This window comes from Ziziphus jujuba, chromosome 5 (assembly GCF_031755915.1).
Source record: "Ziziphus jujuba cultivar Dongzao chromosome 5, ASM3175591v1".
NCBI lineage: Eukaryota > Viridiplantae > Streptophyta > Magnoliopsida > Rosales > Rhamnaceae > Ziziphus > Ziziphus jujuba.
Window position 1 is genome coordinate 21,207,198 of NC_083383.1, and position 18,275 is coordinate 21,225,472.

The window sequence follows — 18,275 nt, forward strand, 5'->3', positions numbered from 1 at the left end:
TACCATCTATACCACTGTAAAGCCAAACCATATAGATGAGAAGCTGCCATTTGAACTTGCTAGGAGGGAGGTATCTGGTTAATTTAAAAATATTGCTCCACTTTGTATATCCATCATGTCGGATCTTCACCATCGAAGTCGGGAAAGACTAGCTTGGGGTGCAATTGCTGCTGTCCTTCTCTGATCTTGCTTCAAGATGTCTTGCCATGACAAATGTATTGTTATCCCATTCATGTGACATAGATCCTTGCACGTAAAAGTTTAAAACAATGCATCATGTCTTGCCTACAACTCTTGAAGTTCGGCCTTGAATTTGTTGTTGGCATTGGTAATCTTACTTCGGATCTCCAAGGGGCGACCATGCTTTGATACCAAATGCTACGATAATAAAAATTGAGATAGAGTAATTGAGAGAAAAAAAAAAAGAAAAAAAGAAAAAAAAAGGGAGAACTTAGAATCTGAGAAGGAGACGTAGGGAAGGAAAATTCACAAAGAGAAAAGGAATGCTCTTAACTTTATTCACATCCTTCAAAGAAAGGCTACATGGCTTATTTATGGGCTCATGAAACAAACTAAACAAAAAATTAAGCTAACAGACTTAACCCATAACTCTATAGTTTAAGCAACACACTAGCGTTTTACTTTTTTCTTTTCCTATTATGACAATTAATCTTTAAAACTGTCAACCAATAAAAAAAAAATTGAATTCTAGGAATGATTTTGATAGCCTTAAAAAAAGAAAAAAAAGAAAAAAATAAAGGCTTTGATTTGCCAAATGCTGTTTCATTTCCAATCACCAGCCTCCAGAATATTTTCTACCATGCATACGCATATATATTGATAACTTTTTGAATTATAACTATTAATCAGATAACTTATCCCGGTTTGATAACTTTTTTTTTTTTTTCTGAAAATAAAAAATAATTATACAAAGTTGTGTATAATTAAGTTATTATTATTATTGGCTATCTTAAATTAGAATTCTCTCATACATAACTACACTTTTTTTTTTGTTTTTTTAAATATATTTGCTCCAGTAGTCTCACATTGCATTGATCTCAAGACTTTATTTTTAACAATTACATCCTCCAAATCATCAAAATAGTGCATCCCATTAATCCTTGAATTTTTCATCCAAAAAACTAACAGGTTCAACACATATACACATATCCATCACCTAAAACCAATATAGATGATAATATACATGTGGAAGTTCAAGTATCTTTTCGTATTTTTTTCTTAAAAAAAAAAAAAAAATTAATCATGATAGTAAAACAACAATTTGCCCTTTAGACAAAATGGAAATTTTTACCACTTTGTGAGTGTAGAAAGATAACATTGGCCCTTATTTTTGTGTTACGTGATTGATATCTGCTGAATCGTGAAAGATCTTGCACAAAAAATTAAAAATCGAAGTCAAAAACAGAAACTAACGGTGCACTGTTCCAATGAATTCGAGGATGTTATTGCCTGTAAAAATTTCAAAAAATGAAAAATGAAAAATGATCAAAGTGCGAATCGCAATATATTTGTGATGTTCGCAACTGAACGGACAAAAATATTTTATTACAAAATCACAGCATTATTTTATCCTCTAGGACGTTCAAGTTATATGGTAATATTTTAGATGCGAGAGAGCCAAAAAGACAAGGGAAACGACAGCCAACTTGTTTGAGATGAAACAAGGAAATTAAATATCAAAATGGTGAAAAAAAGAAAATTGGCACATTTAAAAAAACTGCCAGACGCATTTCCCATTAGCAAATAGACGACTGTACAGTTTATCAACATGTATCAACAAGAAGAACATATTTGCCACCTTTTTACTACCCAATTCCCCTTTTAATGATTCAACTTTTTTAAACATAATCTGTATGTATCTACAATGATGGCTCTGTGTGCGTTAATGCCTCCACTGAACTCTCTTAACCAAATCCAAAGCCTTCACTCGCCTCATGAATTGCAAGAAGCAATCTCTCCTCAAGATGTTGCTTAGAAGGATACTCTGGTAGATCCAACTGATTGAAACTGCATAAACCAAAGCATATATATATATATATATTCAACAAATTGCATTTTGGCTTTGCGACAAAATATTTTTAACAAAGGAAATTGGAACTTCACTGAATGAAATCCGAAAACACTTCCAGAAAACCCAAAAAGAAGTTGCATGAAATAATAATATTTTCAATAGTAGACTACTGTATTCAAAAATGATAATAGAAAGACATACCAAGTATGTGCAGACGGCAGATGATCAGGGCTGCCATATGCCTTGTGTATCTGAAACTTCTGTGAGCCTGAAATTCCTTGAAGTGCACTGAACCCTTCTAAAGGAACCTAGACCAAATTGAAAAGCATAAAAATATTACCTTTTTATTGCAATATTCTATCAGATGGAACTAAAATTATAAGAAAACCATAAGCATCATATTTTTGAAGTATGTGGGACATCTAAATAAATTTGTAAAGGAACGAGCAGTGTCCTCCCAACCGCTGAGAAATCACCAACATTAGTGATTAACCACTTTGAAAGACCAGAATGCAAATGAGAAAACTACCTTTGAGGTGCCAGTCACAAACTGTAAAAGACGAGCCTTATCCTCCTTGCTAAAACCTTGGACAACCTCCCAAAACCATTGTACGATGGGGGATGCAGCACTGTATCCAGAATATTCAGTATTTGCTCTCATGTCATCCACTGTAATGCATCAATAGAAAATGATTAGTAAAACTAAATGTCAGTATTATAAAACTTGAAAATTAGAAAAAGGACAAAATAGAACGCCATCCATGGGAAAGGAAATTAAATGACAACGGAAACTCACAATCAATATCAGGAAGTCCACTGATCAATAGTTCCAATTCTTTATCATTGAAAATAGATATCAATTCCCCAGGAATTAATTCATTGAATCCTTCCAGAAAAGCAGTTATCTGAGGCCGAATAGCTGTTGTCAACCGATGCTCAGCAACTAAATCAACATATTGGTGCTTATTTTCCTCAGTTACTTTAATGTTTCTTCCACCAGGAATCAGTTCATAGTCTGTTACCTGCAAATTTTTTTTTTTTACCAAATTAATTACTAAAGAAATATGTAATCAGGAAAAATCAAAGCAAAAACAAACAGGGAAAGAAAAAAATTACTTCTGTCCTCTCATATAGTATCAGTTTTTCCTCATCTGCATCAATGCTGAATGTAAGGTCTAGAACATCACTGATGTCATTCTGCAAGAAAAAGACACAGAAGAATTCATAAAAACAGTATTTCTGGAGGCAACATGAGCACAGATGGAAATAAAGGGTCAGGGAGAGACAAAAGGGTAGAACCAGACATACCTCAAGCATCCACTTGAGGTTTTTAAAGTAATCAGGATCAATGGCTTCAATGTCATGATAAGTGACCTTAACCTCCAAAATGTGTTTGTAGAAAGACCGAGTAAAATGTACGTCCAATAGCTGTCCATCAAAAAGTGCTTTCCCTACCTGTAAAAAATAATGAAGCATAAACTTTATGCACATAATCAAATAACTCAATCAAACAAGAGGAACTAGAAGTTTTGCTCACCACTCGCCCAACAAACTTAAAATATGATAGGTGTTCTGTTTGGTAGACAGAGTTGGGATTTGGCTGGAAAGTCGACTCATTTCCCACAGTTGTAAAAAGTAAAGCTCCCTTGTCAAAAATAACCCTGGACAACAATTGATACCATTCCCTTGTGAGTCCACCTGCATCAATACCCTCCTCTCCTTGGAAGTGAACTGTCAATCTTCCCTTCAAGTCATGCGTTGATCGCATCCGCAATTGGTTATATGAATCTTCAAGAATGTATGCTCTTCTTACTGAAATTCTCAAAGGACTGTGATGATGATCATGTTGATGCTTTATTTTTGATCTAAAGTGAGAACGTTTGTTGTCAAAATCAATAAAGCGGGGAACCTTCAGCAATAGCGAGAATGACTTCTCAAGCAAACCAGGATTTTGCCGAATGAAAGCATTAAGAAGCTTCCTGTGCTTCTCCGAAAACTTCACAAAAGCAATCTGTTTCTCATCAACTTTCAAAGAACCCGAGGCAGCTTTTTGCAGGCTAGCTGATGTGCTGGCATCTTCAATCTCAGTAACTGCAGCAATACTGAAATCATGCCCAGGACCGGGTAATGCAGGATGTAACTTCTCACACACCACAAAGAAAGATTCTATATATGGCAAGATGTTCTGAGTGCCAACAGGCAGTGGAGATGTTGCACTAGATGGTTTAGATGTGGAAGTTCTATATGAAGTCATCAAGTCAGGGGCTGAATCTGAATAGCTCTCTATTTTGCTTATGCAAGTGCTCAATTCCAGCCACAAAGGCTCCAAAGCTGCATTTATGTCCCAAACCTGAGAAAGAGAAGAACTATGCGCTTTTTCAGAAGTTTGTGAATCCTTCTCTTGCTCAATCAATGAGGCAACTAGAGAGCTTAATGCTTGCAGAACTCTTAAAATTGCAGCTCCATCAGAGGTTGAAGTGCTGAGGAGTGCTTTCACTGCTTCACCAAACATGCGTAACTCAATCATAGCAGATCTGGTCAAATTTTGAACAGCTTCTGCAAGCTCGGTGATAAACAGCTTACAATGTGTGGGAGCAATGGCCACCAACTTATTCATTACCTCTGCAACTAGAGCATACGCATTATCTGACAATCTGGGTGGAAAACATAAAATGTCAAATACCAAATATATGTACAAAACTTTGCACACGATATTAACCCAAAAAAACAAACAGAAACAAGCAAATACATTTGTCAATGAACATAATACCAGATGGATCTGATGGCCTAAGATTATGTCAGTTATACAAATTTTATCATTGTTAGAGAAAATAATTTACCAATGAAAAGTACAGTAAACAAGAAAATAAGAGTATTAATCATTTTATACCCTTCTCGTGCAAGCAATGAGCATAGAAGCCGAAGCTCAGCTTGTGGCAGGTTAAGCAGAACAGTTTGAGTATCACATTCATTATCTGCCGCTGAAGTGGTGGGTTTGGAGAAACTGGCAACCTTATTTGATGTACCCACCCTAGCAGAAACGCCACCAGAATCTGCATTCATCTCAGTATCTGACGTCAAAAGTTGAGGACCAGTCTGTTGTTCAGAAACAGAAACCTCAGATTTTTCAGATAAAGTTGACTTGCTTTCGGCAGCACCAATAATGACCTCCAACAAGTGAAGCAGCTGAAAGAAGCATTCAAAATGAACATATAGCTGATTCAGCAAATGTCTTTTCCTAAAAGAATAACTATCATAAAAGTTTTAGTTTAAACTAGCAGATTTTCACCTGTTCAAGATGTGCTATACTCCTCAAATAAAGGGGTTGATTCAAGAGACCCAAGAGTAGGGCAATGGACAAATATCCTCCCTGATCTACACTTTTATTTTGTCCATTATCATCAACAACCATCACAGCTTTGCCACTAGTCTGATCAACCATATTCTTAGATTCTTGAGAGGAAGGGAGAGGCAACTTGAATTGAAGCAAAATCTTTGCCACATAGGGATGATTCCGCGCCAAATAAGTTAGAGTTTCAAGTACACGCCGAGACACCAAGGGAGGAACACCTATTAATAAAAAAAGACGATGTATGAGAATCTAGTAACTAAATCAATACTACTTAACAACAGTAAAGTGTTAAAATCTACCACATACAATTTTAAAATAATTCAAATAAATAAATAAATAAATGAAGTCACTAAAAAATTTGCACACTTAATAATTAAATGTTTTCGCCCCAAATCTGTGTGAGGACTGCTTAAAAAGCAGTTACTAGTAATATCTTCTCTATAAAACTAAATATATAACACTCAAAGAGGAATAATAATAGACTTAAAAGAATTTTTAACTAGAAAACCAAGAGGATGAGATTTATTAGCGATCAGTTCCACATAAATATGGAATATGACGTTATATATTGAAAAAATTCCAAAGAAAATATATGATATATATCGAAAAGGAAAACAACAAAGGTACGACCAAATTCAGATAAAAGTGCAGTCCTCTACTACATATGGTTACTAAGCATTATAAGAATAGCCTTCTAACCACCAATCACATTACTAAAAGTATGTAATAGAAAGAAACATTGAACTCCGAACCACTCACTCCTCAGTGTCATTTAACAATAATAGACGGTCAGTGAACAAATAACACTTGCCCAACATAGATACTTCAAAAATAGATCTTACCATCAAAATATTGAGGGCGAGAATACATCACATTAGTCTGGCATGCATAGAGCCGGTAAGAAGGCTCTGCAGCACCTAAATAATTAACAGGCTTTCTTTTGCCAAGGATTAGCATGTCCATGAGAATTTTCACAAGAGAAATTCTGGTCTCATTATGGGCACATAAATTCAAAAGAAGCCTCTGCAGCTGACCCTTATACAGTGGCTGCAAAATTTAAATCTATTAATTTCCAGATCATATAGGATAAACCATGAAAAACAGATAAAAATTAGTTATCAGATCATAAAGGATAAAGCATGAAAAACATAAAAATTAGTTATCTGTTGCAACCTGAACAATGCGGAGCAACCGAATCATTGCATGCAGAGCCTCTGCATCAACCAGTGGAGCTCCATCAGCTTCAACTACCTTAGCTCCTATAGACCGACGTGAGGCAATACCCCCAATTCTTTCCAGGCTAGACCCAATACCATCACCCCGTCTAGAAGTCTCACCTCTACGGTTTCTAGGATACATACCAAACAGGGTACGATTATAACGATGAGCAAATCTTTCACGCAACATGTTTGCCTCCGCAACTAGAGCAGGTGTAAGATTAGCAAGTATGGCATCAGATGAAGTTAAAAGAACCTGAACAACACAAAGATGATATTACAATTTAAAACAGAACCTCCCTACTTCAAAAAAAATGAAAGTCAATCATGTACCTCTTCACGTAAATCTGAAGGAAATGTTGCAATAATTGAGACTGTGTCCATTTCAACTGGTTGACCTTCCAGTTCCTGCGATTGATGTAGCCTTTGAGCTTGCTGCTGTGCTAGAACTTCTGCTCGGATGTCAGGTGGAAGGGCTGCAAGGAATTCTGGATCAATATCCCCTGCATTTTGTGGTTCAGCATTTGAGGGAGGAGCTGCCTGACCCTGTTGAGCTGAAAGAACCTCAGCTCGCAACTCCTCAGGAAGAGCATCCAAGAATGCAGGATCTATTGCTCCTGAACCAGCATCGCTATTATTTTGCTGCTCTGATGCTGGACCATCCTGTTCAGCTTCTCGGCTAGAATTTTCTGAGACTTCAGTCACGCTATGAAGGGGCACATCTCTTGCACCAACTGTTGAAGAGTTTCCAAAAGATACATTAGCTCTTCTCGTGCGAGCTGCCTGAGGATCACCCAGAGAGACCCTATCTGCAGAACCTTGCCTCTCCCCACCATCCTCATGGCCATCAGCACTTCCAATTTCAACATCTAGGCTGCGAAGGCTCTCTCCTAAAGTCGCTCCACTTCCACCACTTTCTTGGCTAACAGCTTCTACATCCCGTACAGCGGCATCATTATGTTCAAATTGCATCTCAACAGATTGTGAATGTGTGCTAGACATATCTGCTGGTTGTAGAGTTTCACTTGCTGCAGGTCTCAAATCAGCATTTCCCAAGGGGTCAACTGTATCAGTGGGACGCACATTTCCACTTTCAGCATTTGCATTGTTTTCAACAGAGATTTCAGGCCTTACACCTGCTTCTGAATCTTGTAACTGAACTTCACCTTTGTTTTGAGGCTCCACTTCTTTTTTCTGATCTGAAGGCTTCTCAGGGGCCGTTCGTCTTAATTGAGAAACAAGCAACTCCTCAAGGCCTTGTGGTACAACACCTGCATTGGATCCACCACCTTGCTGGTTATCATCTATCCACAAATTCAATCGATGTCCATGGCGCCCATTTCTCAGCGACCGGAAGATACTATCCAACCGTGATGAGCCGTTCTCTGAATTCCTATCTGGCATGAGTGCATCACGGACATTCTCTGAAACAGCGAGTGCAAAGCATCAGAAATGCATGATCAAAATTACAAGAATAAATGCTAAGACAAGAAATAAAATGATTTTACTATAGGATCAGACTACAAAACTAAAAACCAACCACCAAAGATGATTACCAGATTGTCTAAGAGGGGCTGGGTGCAGTGATGAAGGTCCTGGTCCCACCAAAAGAGGATGCCGTGATGGAGCAGCATTCTCACCAGTCCTGCCCAAAAGACTGTAAATAGAAGTGGTCCGGCCCTGACGTCTGGAACCAAAAACTTCAACAGGCATTACATGGAGTGTTTCATTGGGAAAACTATGGTCTCTACCAAAAACCTCAATATGATCAAACACATTAATTCCATTAATGCCCTCCTCTAGCCTCAGTATAACCCCATCCTCATCATCCTCATCATCTTCATCATCTTCCTCCAATACTTCCTCATCAAATTCATCATCAATCTCATGATCATCTTGATCAGTGTCGGGATGTGGCAGATGATGGACTTCATCTTCCAGATCATTATGCTCCTCATCGTCCTCATCTTCATCTTCATCTACTTCATCTCCCTCATCCCCAGACATCTCTTCATCATCGTCCTCATCATCATCATCTTCATCAAGATTTTCTTGTACATGAGGCTGGATTTCAAATCTTATGCCCATGGTATCAATACCATTTTCAAGGCCCCTTGTATCCTCAGAGTTTTCATGCATATAATCATCTTCACTAGCAGGATTAAATCCTCCATCAAGATCTTGGTCATGTTCCATATCATCTGTTACAGCCTCAGAACCACCAAATGATTGCACAGTGTTATAAGCCTCAATGTGCTCAGGTGCCACAGAATCATGATGCGACTGGGATACGGTATCCATGGACTGTGATGTGTCACCAATATTATCCACCCTTCCTGGTTGATTATGATCAGAAGGCTTTGTGGAGACATCACCCTTCCCAGTATTGGAATCAGCAGAGTGAACATGTTCCTTAGTAACCAACTCCAGAGATTTGACAAGACCCGTAACAACTTTAGGTGAGTCAGCATGATCTAGGTCCAAAACTTGCAGGAGTCGAGTCATTGACCCAACCAGACCAACATCTATAAAAGTGGCCGAAGCCTCTGCTGAGATATATGTACCAGTAGGCGTACGAGCAGCCAGAACATCATTTAGCAGATCAATAAAAGATTGTATTTCATTGTTGGGTGGCCTGAGACCATTACATGAATCGACAAAGGCATTAAAAATATAGCTGATCTCTGTAAACACCCTCCTCCTTGCCTCTGATGAACGAACACACGATGCCACCAAAAACTGACTAGCCCTACTTGCCAGTTTGTGCCTCCAATCACCATCTATTTTCTTTTCCTTTTTGGGATTTCGAGAATATGGAAGAAATTTATGGAGAACATGGTGAAAGATTCCACCAGTGGATACAGCAGTTTGAACCTTTTGATGAGAACCCCTGCAACTGCTAACTTCAGCATCTCTTCGAAGCAGAACATGAGCAGATGAAGCATACATCAACAAAATTTCTGTAAGAAGCTTCAGAACAAATACAACCTTTGCTAAAGATGCAGAAGATTCCTGGCTAGTAGTTTCCTTATCTTCAGATGCAGTTGCAATGGCTTTTCCTTTTCCTTTAATAGCAGCAATATCAATTTCCATGTCAGTTGATGATGGGTTATCAAGGGGTACATCTGTGACAATGTCATCTTTCAAGGGAGGTACATAAGCACATACAGAATCCAAAAGTAGCTCAATCACATTGACAAAACTCTGAGGATATTTTCGATGAGCTTTGCCTCCCTTCGAATTTGAATCATGAACCTTTCCCTGACCATTACCAGAAGTTGTCAAATTTATATTTCCTGAAGAAGCCTTTGCATCAGTCATCACTGATTTGTCTTTCTCCGTAGATTTCTCCTTTTCTTTCTCCTTCTCTTTGCTTTTATCTTTGTCACGATCCTTTAACAAGACCACATAGGGCCTTTCACCAACCATTTCAACTTGGCAGACAGACTGAGCAGCCCTCATAAAAATCAGCGGGTCACGGGAGATGGCAGAACTTAAACTTGATAGGAAATTCCGGGGAGAGACCCTTCCATTTGAATGCCTATTAGCTGCGGCAACAAGGCTGTGCCGTATCTCAAATTCCATTGCCTGCTGAAGAGTTTGAGGATCTTCAAGTGCATGACGTATGATGGTAGCCGCAACGTTATCAAACCCAGGAAAGAGGCTACTGGTTGGCAGAGAAAGCAGTAAACTTAAGCCCCCAGCATCAAGGAAACTAACGGCAACAGAATGAGTTTTAGTGAGAGTAGAGCATAGTTGCAGAACAGCATGCATCGTTTCAGATGGAAGCTGGTTCTTCATACAAGCACAAGCAATCTCAATTAGCCTTTTTTGGTCCTTTATGTCTATATATTTTGAAGATAATCCCAATGCAGACTGCAACCTACTTTGCTTATCCTCATCAATGGTAAGGGTGTGCTGGCTACTAATACCATCCTTTTTCAACTGCTCTGCAATTTCAGAATTTAGTTTTTGATCCACCTGCAACAGCCTATCTATAGCAAGTATAGCTGTTGTTACCCACTTTGGTACTTGACACTTCTCCTGGAGAAGAGAACCTGACTCCCATTGAGAAAGTAGATCTGACGCAACTTTCACCACACCATTCTTTGATGCAATTTCTCGTGCCACTGCATCTTCTTGAAGAATTAAAGCAAGAACATGGAAAAGAGCAGATAGAGTGGTACTACTTCCGCTGTCAGAAGTTAAACTACATTCCTTCACTCTGTCAACAATAAATGTGATGATATTTGGCCTATATTGACCATCATTTTGGGAACACATCATTGCCAGCAGGTCCCGGACTGGAAAAGCTAGAGGTTCTTTCATTTGCAAAAGCTTCGTGCATGTAGATAACAACTCCTCAACGGGAGGAAGTTGGACCACCTCTTCTTCTAGCTGACTTGCATTGTCATGTGCACCAGCTTCCTTATTGTCTGATTCAGAATTTCCCAGCGATATGGCAAGTGCACGAGCAAGTTCATCATCTTCTTGGGTTTCCTCTGGATGGGAGAACAACCACTCCATTGCCAACTCCACACTGTTTGATCCAACTTGCCTCAAAGCTTCCTCCGCCCTAGGCCTTGAAAAACCCATCTCTACAATTGTTGAAATAGCAGTTTCATTTGGAGGGGGGCCAGTAATTCGAGCACTATTGTTGCTATTAACATTCTTCACTTCTACCCCAGAATATATGTGCCTTATGATAGAAATGACAGTAGTAATGAAATCATAACCAGAATCAACAAATTGGGGATGATTCCATACAGGAAGCACTGCTTTCAGCACCATGGATTGGAGGACCTTTACAAAATTCTCAGCATCACGTGGAAAAGGTATATCTCCACTGGTCAGAGGTTGTGCAAGTAAGTGTTTGGTAAAGGGAGATAAAATAAAAGAAGATGTCACTAGGTGGTCCATGAGTTTGCCATAGCTAGCTAGAGGACCATAAATCCATGAATGATCTGTATCTTCCTTTTCATCCTGCTTTAAATTCCCATCATCAGTTTCCATAGGCGATGCAGGAGCCCTATTGACAGTGAAGAGCAATTGGCTAGTAGCTTCAAATGTGGTCAAAACTGATTGAACAACACCATGTCCATACAAGCAATTTAGCAGAACAGGATTACAAGAATCCGGCCTCTCCAGTAGACTGCCATCAATAAAATCAACTACCTTGCCAAAGTAGCGACACTTTGTGGATATGGAAGCCTCTGATCCCAAAGCATTTACATGGCCCTTAAAATTCATGTGCTCCAATGCAATGACAGCAAAAGATGAAGCCACAGATTTCGAAGCAGGGGAAACATTCACAATATCATCCCGTCTACGTGAAGGAAGCAACATTACCTTTCCCAGCTCTTGAAACAAATGGGTGATGTGAAAAGAAAGTGATCTCACCATATCACAACAAGAAGCATAATAGGATCTCTGTTTATCATATTCCTTTCTACTAAGAGCCCCATCAGAATCTGAAGATCCAGAATTATGCAACTGATGACTTGCTCCAAACCTTGAATTTGAAGAACCATCAGCACTTGTTCTTTGCTGAGAACTAGTGGCACGACCAATATCACGATACAAGCTAATGAGGTCAAAAAACTGAGATTCAATGCTCCATCCTGACGTCCGCCTTCTCAATAAAGGATCAAGAAATTGCCTAAAGGAGTTGAATCTTTGCTCTTCAGTTTCATATACATTCATTTCTGACTGTTGCGACTCAGCTGTGGAACTAGAACCATCATCCTCTATCTCAGGCTTACCATCTTCAACAAGCGCAATCTGCCACAAAACTTCACGATGGACACGTCCTATATCTTCTAGAACATCTTTGCTACCATTTCCAAATTCTGTAAGTAATGAAGTTACCCAGCGGTTGTCCTTTGAGGCAGCAATAAAGAGAAGGAATTCAACAAGGAAAAGTGAAGAAAACACTCCACCTTCTGCTGTCATCCTGGGATCCAACAAATAGGAACCTGAAACCACATCAAACCCGGTCAAAACTTTCTTCAGATGGTCCCTAAGAGAGGAGCAGAATGCACGGGCAAGTGCAGCAGAGTGATGCTGAGTAAAACCCTTGAAAACCATTGTGCTATGTAGAGCAATTGACATCCCATCAGATGACTGTACAATGCTAGGTCTCAACAAAAGTTTCAATAAAGCTTCAATTCCTGACTTCTCCACAAATAACCGACATGTTTCAGAATTTTCCATTGTTCGGTGAACCAATACCATCAGATGAAAGATGGATAATTGGATGAACTGCTCATCACTGATCCCCTCTGTGGCTGAATCTACAGCACTGACCAGACAGCAATGCCCTTCATTTTCTTTGTCTTCAGAATCCATTTCCATTGCAGTACTTCCATTGGCTTTTTCCACAGACCCTGTACCGTCGGCATCAGCGAATGAAGCAATTTTATCAACAATTTCAATGATAATATCAACACCAGTGCTTCTTAATGAAGATACATGGCGCAAAAGCTCTTCAACAGCATTCGCCAAAGGAACAATAGCTTCATTCATTGCAACAACATACTTCTTGCTGGTGAAGATATCGACAAGAAAACGTAAAGCTGATCTTTCCTTCACAGCTTCCAATCCCTCAGCATTAAGACAAACAGCACCAAGACCATTAGGCACACAGGTAAGAGCTTTAGAGGAAGGAAGAACTCCAGCTACCACTGAAGATAAAAAAGCATCTGGAAGACCCATTTCTTGCAAAGCAGAAAAACAAGTTGGATCTTTGTGGATAATTTCACTCATGACAGTCACAGCAGAATAATAAATGTCCCCACCAAATTTATCTACATTTCCAAATATCAGCGATAGAGTAGCAGGTAAAGAACTGTCATGGGAATGTTGAGATCTAGAAGAGTTTCCAGGAGCATATGTGGCAGATCCAAGTGCCTTCAATGAAACTTTGATAAGCCTCTTTTGTGAGTACAAATGATCATCACCATATTTTGAGCTTTCACCTATGACCATTGAATTATCACTACCTTCGGCATAACCAATAACTCTATGTACTTCTATCTGTAGTCTCTGAGCCAAAAGCTCAACTCCTCCCAACTCCTTAAAAAGAGACACAGCTGAACTACTATAATCCATGAGCTTTTGAAGAGTTTTTACGGCGAAACAGACAAGATGTAAATGTGTAGGATCAGAATCCTCCAAAACAGGTAAGAATGTAGGAACCATACCTGACCCCCTTATATTACTTCCTGTAGTTGAGGATGAAACTACATGAAGTAAATAAAACTGAAGGAGAGCTTCAACAAAAGCAAGAGAGGATGGATCATTGGAGTTTTTAAGTGACAAAACAGCTCTCTGAAGCACATTCAGGAGTATCATGCGATTACCCCCAGCAAAATTGATACTAGATCCACTCAAAATCCGTGCCCGCTCATGAGATGCTGAATATGCAGCTAATTGAGCTCCCAGAGCAAGCATTGCAAGGGTTCTAATATTTCCTGAAACAGCTTCTTCAGACCTTACAATCCTGATTAATTCATTTGTGTACTCTGGTTCATTTGCAAAAAAGGAGACAAGTTCTTCATGAGCATCACTAGACTGAACAAGCACAATAAAAGCAAGAAGGCAAATCCTGCTATACAGCCTACATATTCTGGGAGAACGGAAGGCACGAGCATATCTGATTCTGGTCAGCAATGAGAACCGGAGTTCAGGAGGTACTTTAAACTCCTCAATACACTGTTTCATCAGTGTCAGATCATCTTCCTTCCTTAAATGCATATCTGGTATATGTATAACTCTTGAACTAGAAGAATTTACACTGCTACTACTTTCCTCTGTACTTTGGGCATTCCCATGTAGTTCAAAATAAAGAGTAGAACCTATCCGGTACTGAGACTTGTCAGAATCAATTTCTACATCAGATGGGAACAAATGTAGCCCTTCATCTTGGGTAGTCTCATTGGCCATAACACATGAATATAATCCCAAGCCCTCTTCCTTGCTTCCCCACCCCTGCGCCAGAGACAGGAGATAGCTATTGACTGAGCCACAAGCAATCAACTTTCCACTTCCATGCAGCTTGGAGGGATTTATTTTCACAAGTGCAGAAAGAGTCTCTAGTGTAGCAATAAGGATCTCAGGATCTGTTGATGAGAGTAGGAGCTTGAAATGCTGAAGAGGAATGACATACAAATATATTAGAAAATTACATAACAATCATTAATAGCACTGGAACTAACAAATCAATCACTTAAAACAAGCAGATATGTACATTAAGGTTCACAATGAGAAACTGTAAATAAGCACCAGTCATGAGACCCGCAAAATTGGACATACCTCTAAGCCATCGAAAGAACTTTTGTTATGGCAATTCTCTAAAATAGTTTGCATTACTCGCAGAATTTGTAAAATTGCATGTTTTGGAAAAGGACAATCATCTTCTAAGATTTTATCTGACAAGAGGAGGTCATTCCTAGGGGACAAATATGTCTTGAAATATGTATCAAAATGCAGAAAGAGTGGCCTCCAATGGTGAAAATTTCCCTGAAATCAAATCGACAAATGAGTGAAAGAGTGAAAAAGGTAAAGTACTTGATGCATTAAAGGGGCACATAACACACCTTACTATACTCCCAACGAAAACCAGAAAGAGGTATTTGTATATCTTGTAAAGGGCATTGGATCACCTTGTCAATAAAGGCTTTGATCTTAGGAGGCTGCACGCAACAAAATGCAGTCAAAATAATGTATATTGAACATATTGTTAAATAAAATTTAAAAATAAAAAATAAAACTAAAAAGGATGCATAAATCTAATTATGTATGCATAATTGGTAATAAAAACTAGCAGATACATCTTTTGATAACAATTAGCAGCCTGTATCTTTCAAACAGAGAAGAGGATATAAATCGTCTCCCAACTTGTTAAGACACTCAAACAAGAACATTTTATAATATTTACACAACTTCAGAACCATAAGATCCATTTTTTTGTTTCCATAACACACATATGTTGACCATCCCTTTTGAAAATTATCTCCAGTTATGTAGCATAATATCAATCTGGTCAAGTATATTGTATCTTTGAATTATTTCAAATCATCTGACATTACAGAATCTCACAGGCACCATTAGAGAAGAGTTTGGAAGATTTAAAGGAAAATAAAAGAACCAAAAAAAACACCAAAAACATGAACAAATATACTTAAAATGATGGCCATTAATTTTGTTATTATGTCACAATTTACAACTATAATATATATATATATATAAATATATGTTTATAGATTGTTGTGGCATCAAAAACATCCATTCATTAATAACATGGAAAGTTGGGAACTTGACATAAGCAAAAACAGTAATTTATATAACAACAAAACCAGTGCTTTCCATGTGACTGCTCCTAAAACAAGAAGCTTTTAACCATTTAAAGTAAAAGGGTAACAAATGCAAATTTCAAGGCAAGTTTGAACAAAAAGGAAGAGCAGAGACAGAAGACCATTAGGACTGTTACTTCTAAATCATCTTCAATCCTTATCTGATACCATAATTCAATAATTATTTCCCAGTATCTCCAATACATCAAAATATTTAGCTTCTGAACATCAGAAACTTGGAATTGGATAAATAGTTAGAGACTCGACCTTTATACATATTTGATGAAATAATACATTAATGATGCTTGTATGATAAAAAAATGTACACTTCAATTAAGTTTTAGAATATAAATATCAATTTATTCATCTGTTTGCCAACTCATTCAATTGCCCAAACATAAGTTCCTACATTTCAAAGTTGATATATACCATCGCATCTATATTCTGTTGTATAAGCATACACAGGAAACCATCCTTTAATAGGAACTTTACTTCATTAACGAAAAAAACATTACATAAGAGAGGATGGAAACCTCAAAACACAAACAACAAGAACTAAAGTAAAATAAATTAATAAAATTAGATCACATTACACGGGTAATCTTAGTTATACCAATGCTTCCTAGAACTAAAACATTACTTACGAATTCTAAAGGAAAAATTGAATCAATAAGCCATCATGCTTTTGGCCAAATATGCAAACACTTACAAACTGTTTTTTGGAGGGGAGAAACACATTAGTCAAATTAAATTATATACGACTACAAATGATAAAGAGAAAGACACAAATACAAGCCACAAAATTACTAGACAAAACCACTGAAAATGCCGGAAGTGAGTTGCTTCTACCTGTAACTTTCTAGCACCAAACATCAGTGAATACCTTTGTAGACCATCAACAATACACCAAAATACTTTTAAGCAAAAAAGTTACAAAATTGAAGTCAAAAATCTCACTGATCCTACAAAAACTCAGTCCAAAGCAAAAGGGGTCAACAAAAATCCTAATGAGTATCCCAATCACTACCGAGTTCCCACATAAACCCTAATTAAGAAGGCATATACAGATTCATCCAAGCATGTCCATACACATACAACACTTACACAAACACAATATTAACTTGTTGAATTAACAAAAACTCACAGGGTCTGACTCCAGTTTGATAGACGGCCCGAAACCGCCATCGCCGGATAGAAGTTGGCGCAACCTTGACGGCAAGCTTGATCTTAACGTCGTCATATTCCCGCCTCAGCTTCTCTACTTTTAACTACTGCACCAAAAAAGCCAAAATACGAAAAGCAAAAACAAAAAAAAAAAAAAAAACAAAAAAAAAAACAAAAACAAAAAAAAATCCAACCAAACGCTAAAACAAAAATCGAACCAAACTCATAAAATCGATGATTAAACTGAAACCCAAAACCAGAACCAAGCCCTAACGATTAATCCTAAAACGAATAGATCAGACACATAGAGATACATATAAATAGAGAGAGTACCTGAGAGAGGAATGAAAGAGGGGCGACGGATGTATACACATCCGGAGTTTGGGAGGCAAAGAAGATAGAGAAAAGCCCTAAGCAAATGGAAGAGAGAGAGAGACGAAGAAGAAGAAGAAAGCGAAACTCCAGAGCGCAGAGAAAAGAGGGAAGAAGGGGGTATTGCGGGGTTTGTGAAGGTCGCTGCTCTGTTGTTTGTATAATATAATGTGTTTTTTTTTTCTTTTCTTTTTTTTTTTTTTTGGTTTTATTCTTTATATTTAAAATACTTTTATGAAGCTGAGGCGGTGAGAGCCCCTTATTTTCTTTTTTTTCTCCAAAAATAAATAAATAAAGAGAACAAGGATTAAGATAAAAACAAACAGAAACAGTTCCATTCCTTCTACCCCGTAGAGGGTTCTATGTAAAAAGGTCATTTTGCTATGATACCCCTGTAATTATTGTTATTTGTCTTTGTTCCCTTACAAATTTTGTTTTTTCATTTTCTAAGTTTTCCGACACACATACTTTAGTTAAACGGTGTTTTTATTTATGAGAAATAATTAAAAATAAACTGTGCTTCATTCTTAAGCAAGGGATTTAATGATTTTTATTGGGTATATGATGGGTGATTTCTTTTTTTTTTTTCTTGATACTTAAAAGATCTTGAATTTCTCATTATTGTTAATTTTCTTTAAAAAAAAAAAAAACCTAACTAAACAAAAAAATTATATAACTCTTAATTTTTATTTTTCCTTTTATTTTCTAGTAAAAATAATGAATGAAGCAACTTGGTTAGAAACTAACATCAATACCAAATTATAATATTAGTTATGAATTTCATG

The 18,275-nt window shown here is 37.6% G+C and overlaps 1 protein-coding gene across 2 annotated transcripts; it reads right to left on the reverse strand.

Annotated features, from left to right (window-relative positions):
* Window positions 1-1,720: 1,720 nt before the first annotated feature.
* Window positions 1,721-17,685, reverse strand: LOC107421336 (E3 ubiquitin-protein ligase UPL2). Of its 2 annotated transcripts, none has more exons than XM_016030560.4 (17): window positions 17,452-17,685; window positions 17,099-17,222; window positions 15,199-15,294; window positions 14,915-15,121; window positions 8,158-14,749; window positions 6,935-8,025; window positions 6,558-6,857; window positions 6,227-6,431; window positions 5,322-5,602; window positions 4,923-5,218; window positions 3,570-4,686; window positions 3,341-3,487; window positions 3,149-3,229; window positions 2,829-3,054; window positions 2,562-2,701; window positions 2,234-2,340; window positions 1,721-2,028 (listed from the first exon to the last, which is right to left on the reverse strand). In XM_016030560.4, the coding sequence occupies exons 2-17, from the start codon at window positions 17,192-17,194 to the stop codon at window positions 1,926-1,928; spliced, it is 11,085 nt and encodes a 3,694-aa protein (XP_015886046.3). In that variant the 5' UTR covers window positions 17,195-17,222; window positions 17,452-17,685; the 3' UTR covers window positions 1,721-1,925. The 2 variants fall into 2 exon arrangements, with proteins under 2 accessions (XP_015886046.3, XP_024930706.3); XM_025074938.3 differs by having other exon boundaries at window positions 17,099-17,225.
* Between the last annotated feature and the right edge of the window lie 590 nt (window positions 17,686-18,275).

Bases quoted from the DNA above. Each gene is read 5' to 3' on its own strand.
- LOC107421336 (XM_016030560.4), bottom strand. From the start codon at position 17,194: ATGACGACGTTAAGATCAAGCTTGCCGTCAAGGTTGCGCCAACTTCTA. The intron at 6,432-6,557 runs GTTGCAACAGAT...TAAATTTTGCAG, and splicing joins GGTTGCTCCGCATTGTTCAG to CCACTGTATAAGGGTCAGCT. The intron at 2,341-2,561 runs GTAGTTTTCTCA...AATTTGGTCTAG, and splicing joins TTGTGACTGGCACCTCAAAG to GTTCCTTTAGAAGGGTTCAG.